The 7500-nt window shown below is 50.3% G+C and overlaps 1 protein-coding gene across 1 annotated transcript in view; it reads right to left on the bottom strand.

The window, feature by feature from the left end:
- LOC139533604 (receptor-type tyrosine-protein phosphatase R-like) overlaps positions 1 to 7500 on the bottom strand; it is a 173444-nt gene that overhangs the window by 39361 nt on the left and 126583 nt on the right. The window contains exons 9-10 of the mRNA XM_071331759.1: positions 6222 to 6300; positions 5352 to 5707 (exon numbers count right to left, since the gene is read on the bottom strand). Coding sequence (XP_071187860.1) covers positions 5352 to 5707; positions 6222 to 6300 — 435 coding nt within the window. The remainder of the gene's footprint in view (positions 1 to 5351; positions 5708 to 6221; positions 6301 to 7500) is intronic.

Here is a 7500-nt window from a genome sequence, read left to right as displayed (position 1 = left end):
CTGTCTCTCTCTCTGTCTCTCTCTCTGTCTCTCTCTATCTCTCTCTCTCTGTCTCTCTCTGTCTCTCTGTCTCTCTGTCTCTCTCTGTCTCTCTCTGTCTCTGTCTCTCTCGTTCTCTTTCCATCTGGCTGCTCAGCCATTGTAACATCTCGATGACCATTTTGCCAAAAAGCTTCAACAATGCAGAGACCAGCATATCTGTGTTTTCTCAGTGGTTGACACTGAATGCAGAGACCAGACTAAAGGGAATTAGGCTGGCCACTGTGGTCTGCTGTGTTCCAGTCTGGACCAGACATTCAGTGTTGTGTGTCCACTCTGAACTGTGGTCCTGCAACAATCAGCCCCATGGCGGCTCAGGAAGTAGCCAGTTTCCTGTCAGAGAGTCACGCCTTTCCCTTTTGTTCTTCTGGTCTGAGCCCAAATGCCAGTCTATTCAGAGGCAGTGGAGTCACGGGTTAGGGACACGGGTTAGGGTCACGGGTTAGGGTCACAGGTTAGGTTCACGGGTTAGGGTCACGGGTTAGGGTCACGGGTTAGGGCTGCTGGTACCTGTCACTCTGTACTGTTTTACTTGACAATAACCATAAGGTCATTGGAAGGTCCCCACTAGTCACAGCAGAAGATGGCATGTGCATGGTTAGTGACACCACTCAGGTTTCTAAGTGTATATTGTTTAAAAATAAAAACTTGGTGGTTCTAGCCCTGAATGCTGATTGGCTGACAGCCATAGTATATCAGACCTTATACCACGGGTATGACAAAACATGCATTTTTACAGCTCTAATTACGTTGGTAACCAGTTTATAACAGCAATAAGGCACCTCAGGGGTTTGTGGTATATGGCCAATATACCACGGCTAAGGGGTGTGTCCAGGCACTCCGCGTTGCGTCGTGTGGAGTAACAGACCTTAGCCGTGGTATATTGGCCATATACCACACCCCCTCCGGCCTTATTGCTTAAATATATAATGCTGACAGTGTTAATGATCTTCCTCTTCTTGTCATATAATATATACATTCTAACCTACATTTACATTGAGGAAATACACATTACATTTCAGGCATTCTCAAACTGCACTCCAAAATGTTCCAAAGCACTTGACAATATTCCAAAAAATATCCTATGTAATCTATCACCACGAGACACCTGCCAGTGAAATGAATGCTCTCTCATTGTATTTTATCCTGGTTCATTGTTTTACATAAAGAACATTCCCTGACAGAGGCCTGTTCCGGAACATTCTCTCACTTCCTTCTTATAAACATCAGGATGACTTGTGACATAAGGCCTCAATCTCAATTCATCTCTCCTCACCTCCTTCTCAACTGTATAAGAGGGGAAGGTCAGAGGGGGAGGGACTATGAACCTTCTCCTTCCAATGGGTTTTGAGAAGGAGGTGAGGAGAGAAGGCGAGGTAAGAGAGGAGGAGGTAAGAGAGGAGGAGGTAGAAGAGGAGGTAAGATTATCCTCTTTCCTCCTCCTCTACCTCCTCCTTTACCCCCTCTTCCGTCCTTCTCATCCTCCTCTATGTCCTCCTCTACCTCCTCCATCTCCTCCTTCTACCCCTCTTCCCTCCTTCTCCCCCCCTTCCTTCCTCCTCCTCCCCCTCTTCCTTCCTTCTCACCCTCCTCCTCATTCCCTCCTCCTCATCCTCTCTGTTCCCACCTTCCTCAGACTAAGGCAGAGGAGGTGGTCTACCCCTCGTTCTACACGTACTCTACGGAGAACACCTGCCACCAAACACAATCAGATGTTAGAGGTCGGGGAGGAAAATACCACGGCTCAATGCCTCTGGACTCGGGCCAGCATGTAACAGTTCACCTGAGTGCAGTGGGATGCGATAACATAACCCACGTTACTGCTGGGAGATTATACAATCTGCTGGTATCAGACATTCATTTGGGGATTGTGTGTAGCTACGACATCTAATCTGCTTGATGTAAACGCATGATGAAAACCTTCAAATGTTTTCAAACCAGTTTCTCTCTGTGTCTCTCTCTGTGTCTCTCTCTGTGTCTCTCTCTGTCTCTCTCTGTGTCTCTCTGTCTCTCTCTCTGTCTCTCTCTCTGTGTCTCTCTCTGTGTCTCTATCTGTGTCTCTCTCTGTCTCTCTCTGTGTCTCTCTGTCTCTCTCTCTGTGTCTCTCTCTGTGTCTCTCTCTGTCTCTCTCTGTGTCTCTCTCTGTGTTTCTTTCTGTGTCTCTCTCTGTGTCTCTCTCTGTGTCTCTCTCTGTGTCTCTCTCTGTGTCTTTCTCTGTGTCTCTCTCTGTGTCTCTCTCTCTGTGTCTCTCTCTCTGTGTCTCTCTCTGTGTCTCTCTCTGTGTCTCTCTCTGTGTCTCTCTCTGTGTCTCTCTCTGTGTCTCTCTCTGTCTCTCTCTGTGTCTCTCTCTGTGTCTCTCTCTGTGTCTCTCTCTGTGTCTCTCTGTGCAGTTAAAAGCAGCAGGGGATAGTTTCCCAGACATCACTTACAATGTTCTTCTAAAGTCAAGCCAGAGAGGAAAAGCAACATTAAAGACTTTAGACATCACCCCCCCCCCCCCCCCCTCTTCCCCCCCCCCCTCCTCTCCTCCTTCTACCCTCCTTTCCCCTTCTCCCCTCCCTGCCCTCCTCTCTCCCCCCTCCGCTCCCCTCCCCCTCCTCCCCTCCTTCCTCCCCTCCCCTCCCCCCTCTCCCCTCCCCTCCTCTCCCCCTCCTACCCTCCTTCCCCCTCTACCCCTCCTCTCCATCCTCTCCCCCCGTCCGTCCGTTCTTTGTGTCACTAGTACAGTTCTTGATTGGCCGCCAACATCCAACCAAACCCTGCCCTGACCTCATATAGACTACAGCCCAGCCATGGAGAGAGACCCTCCAGCTCTGGGACAATCAGGCTATAGACTACAGCCATAGAGAGAGACCTCCAGCTCTGGGACAATCAGGCTATAGACTACAGCCATGGAGAGAGACCCTCCAGCTCTGGGACAATCAGGCTATAGACTACAGCTATGGAGAGAGACCCTCCAGCTCTGAGACAATCAGGCTATATACTACAGCCATGGAGACAGACCCTCCAGCTCTGGGACAATCAGGCTATAGACTACAGCCATGGAGAGAGACCCTCCAGCTCTGGGACAATCAGGCTATAGACTACAGCCATGGAGAGAGACCCTCCAGCTCTGGGACAATCAGGCTATAGACTACAGCCATAGAGAGAGACCCTCCAGCTCTGAGACAATCAGGCTGTAGACTACAGCCATGGAGAGAGTCCCTCCAGCTCTGAGACAATCAGGCTATAGACTACAGCTATGGAGAGAGACCCTCCAGCTCTGGGACAATCAGGCTATAGACTACAGCCATGGAGAGAGACCCTCCAGCTCTGAGACAATCAGGCTATAGACTACAGCCATGGAGAGAGACCCTCCAGCTCTGAGACAATCAGGCTATAGACTACAGCCATGGAGAGAGACCCTCCAGCTCTGAGACAATCAGGCTATAGACTACAGCTATGGAGAGAGTCCCTCCAGCTCTGAGACAATCAGGCTATAGACTACAGCCAATGGAGAGAGACCCTCCAGCTCTGAGACAATCAGGCTATAGACTACAGCTATGGAGAGAGACCCTCCAGCTCTGAGACAATCAGGCTATAGACTACAGCCATGGAGAGAGACCCTCCAGCTCTGAGACAATCAGGCTATAGACTACAGCCATAGAGAGAGACCCTCCAGCTCTGGGACAATCAGGCTATAGACTACAGCCATGGAGAGAGACCTTCCAGCTCTGGGACAATCAAGCTATAGACTACAGCCCAGCCATGGAGAGAGACCCTCCAGCTCTGGGACAATCAGGCTATAGACTACAGCCCAGCCATGGAGAGAGACCCTCCAGCTCTGGGACAATCAGGCTATAGACTACAGCCCAGCCATGGAGAGAGACCCTCCAGCTCTGGGACAATCAGGCTATAGACTACAGCCATGGAGAGAGACCTTCCAGCTCTGGGACAATCAGGCTATAGACTACAGCCCAGCCATGGAGAGAGACCCTCCAGCTCTGGGACAATCAGGCTATAGACTACAGCTATGGAGAGAGACCCTCCAGCTCTGAGACAATCAGGCTATAGACTACAGCCATGGAGAGAGACCCTCCAGCTCTGGGACAATCAGGCTATAGACTACAGCCATGGAGAGAGACCTTCCAGCTCTGAGACAATCAGGCTATAGACTACAGCCATGGAGAGAGACCCTCCAGCTCTGAGACAATCAGGCTTTAGACTACAGCTATGGAGAGAGACCTCCAGCTCTGGGACAATCAGGCTATATACTACAGCCATGGAGAGAGACCCTCCAGCTCTGGGACAATCAGGCTATAGACTACAGCCATGGAGAGAGACCCTCCAGCTCTGGGACAATCAGGCTATAGACTACAGCTATGGAGAGAGACCCTCCAGCTCTGAGACAATCAGGCTATAGACTACAGCCATGGAGAGAGACCCTCCAGCTCTGGGACAATCAGGCTATAGACTACAGCCATGGAGAGAGATCTCCAGCTCTGGGACAATCAGGCTATAGACTACAGCCATGGAGAGAGACCTTCCAGCTCTGAGACAATCAGGCTATAGACTACAGCCATGGAGAGAGACCCTCCAGCTCTGGGACAATCAGGCTATAGACTACAGCCATGGAGAGAGACCCTCCAGCTCTGGGACAATCAGGCTATAGACTACAGCCATGGAGAGAGACCTCCAGCTCTGAGACAATCAGGCTATAGACTACAGCCATGGAGAGAGACCCTCCAGCTCTGGGACAATCAGGCTATAGACTACAGCCATGGAGAGAGACCTCCAGCTCTGGGACAATCAGGCTATAGACTACAGCCATGGAGAGAGACCTCCAGCTCTGGGACAATCAGGCTATAGACTACAGCCATGGAGAGAGACCCTCCAGCTCTGGGACAATCAGGCTATAGACTACAGCCATGGAGAGAGACCTCCAGCTCTGGGACAATCAGGCTATAGACTACAGCCATGGAGAGAGACCCTCCAGCTCTGGGATAATCAGGCTATAGACTACAGCCCAGCCATGGAGAGAGACCCTCCAGCTCTGAGACAATCAGGCTATAGACTACAGCCATGGAGAGAGACCTCCAGCTCTGGGACAATCAGCCTATAGACTACAGCCATGGAGAGAGACCCTCCAGCTCTGAGACAACAGAAGCATTGTGAGATGATAGTGGACAACTGAAGCCCCACCACTCATGCTTCTTTTCATGAGGAGACAAGAACCACTATTGTCCTTTTATACAGAGTGTTCATGGGGTTTGGTCCAACACAGATGAACATTGAGTGTCCATATTTAATATCACCAACCAGTATCCACTCACCTCTCCTGGAGACACGCCGCAGGCTTCATCCTGAAGGGAGAGGGGCTGGCTGACAGGCAGGGTTTCTGGTGGGCTGGGGAGAGCTGCGGAGGACCACAGCTGGAGACAGGGATGGGGACAGGGGTGGTGGGTGGAGGACCACAGCTAGAGACAGGGATGGGGACAGGGGTGGTGGGTGGAGGACCACAGCTAGAGACAGGGATGGGGACAGGGGTGGTGGGTGGAGGACCACAGCTGGAGACAGGGATGGGGACAGGGGTGGTGGGTGGAGGACGGCAGGCTCTGGGTGGAGGTATGGATCTGGGTATAGGAGACGGTGCTGGTTCTGCTTGGACCATGCTGCTAGAGAAGGGGACCTGGGGATCGATAACAAGACAGCATTAGGTTAGATTTCAGACACATCTTTACTAAAGATAAAACCAGGGCCTGTATTCACAAAGCATCTCAGAGTAGAAAGAAATATGTTTTATTGTCACATACACCGGATAGGTGCAGTGAAATGTGTTGTTTTACAGGCTCAGTGCAGCACTCCTGAAGTGCCTTGCTCAATGGCACATCAGCAGATTTCTCACCTTGTCAGTTCGGGAATTCTAACCAGCGACTTTTTGGTTAACCAGCTCTAACTGCTAGACTACCTGCTGCCCTGTAAGAGTGCTGATCTTGGATCAGTTTGGTCTTTTAGGTCATATTGAATAAGATGATATAGTCAGGCAGGACCTGATCCGAGATCAGCACTCGTACTCTGAGATACTTTATGAATCCAGGTGTATTACACATAACATTATGGTACTGTAGTACATCATGCTACAAATTGGGGCTTCAAATATATGTTGCATGATGGGAATTGTAGTTAATCTTGCTCCAACCTACCTGGGGCTGGGTCTGGGCTCCGACTGCGTGCAACGGGACCGGGGGTGGGACGGTGACAGGGGTCAGGTGAAGGTCGCGGCTGGGGAACACGGGCTGCTCTTTGATCTGCCTGTCAGAATACTCAACCTTCTCCTTTAGACGGTAGAGGACCTGAGAGAAGAGGAGAGGAGAGGAGAGGAGAGGAGAGGAGAGGAGAGGAGAGGAGAGGAGAGGAGAGGAGAGGAGAGGAGGGTGTAGAGGAGAGGAGGGTGTAGAGGAGAGGAGGAGAGGAGAGGAGAGCAGGGGAGAGGAGAGGAGAGGAGAGGAGAGAGGAGAGGAGGGTGTAAAGGAGAGGAGGGTATAGAGGAGAGGAGGGTGTAGAGGAGAGGGTGTAGAGGACAGGAGAGGAGAAGAGAGGAGAGGAGAGTAGAGGAGGGGAGAGGAGAGGAGAGGAGAGGAGAGGAGAGGAGAGGAGAGGAGAGGAGAGGAGAGGAGAGAGGAGAGGGTGTAGAGGAGAGGGGAGGGGAGGAGGAGAGGGTGTAGAAGAGAGGAGAGGGGAGGAGGAGAGGAGAGGAGAGGAGGAGAGGGTGTAGGAGAGAGGAGAGGGGGAAGTGGAGAGCTTTGATTGCTATATGAATTGTAAGTCGCTCTGGATAAGAGCGTCTGCTAAATGACTTAAATGTAAATGTAAATGTAATGAAAGAGCAGTTCACAGCAAACCGTATAGACATCACAACACTTCCTCATTCTTTCTTCCTGCTGTCAGTCACCTCAGGTGTCCTGCCTGCTTACAATGAGTCTCCACTGGTCTCATTTCCAGGTGATTAACAGCAGAGCTCATTTAGGAGTTCTAATGTCACCGTCTGCAGGCCCTGAGGTTGCATGACCTCATAGGACCCGCCAGCCACAGAGAGAGAGAGCAGTGAGACCTGGGTTCAATCTTGGATTGACACTAGATCATTATATTGTGATATTGTGATATTGTGATGTTGTGATATTGTAATATTGTGATATTGTGACGTTGTGATATTGAGATATTGTGATATTGTGACGTTGTGATATTGTGATATTGAGATATTGTGATATTGTGACGTTGTGATATTGTGATATTTAGATATTGTGATATTGTGACGTTGTGATATTGTAATATTGTGATATTGTGAAATGCGTGCCCTCTTGTGGATGTGAAACATAGTTCTGTTGGAGATGGCTGAGTGATATAGGTACAACATGTACAATAATATGGGAGATGGCTGAGTGATATAGGTACAACATGTACAATAACATGGGAGATGGCTGA

The sequence above is a fragment of the Salvelinus alpinus genome, chromosome 11 (assembly GCF_045679555.1).
Source record: "Salvelinus alpinus chromosome 11, SLU_Salpinus.1, whole genome shotgun sequence".
In the NCBI taxonomy this organism is placed as follows: Eukaryota; Metazoa; Chordata; class Actinopteri; order Salmoniformes; family Salmonidae; genus Salvelinus; species Salvelinus alpinus.
This window is presented reverse-complemented; position numbering and strand designations above follow the sequence as displayed.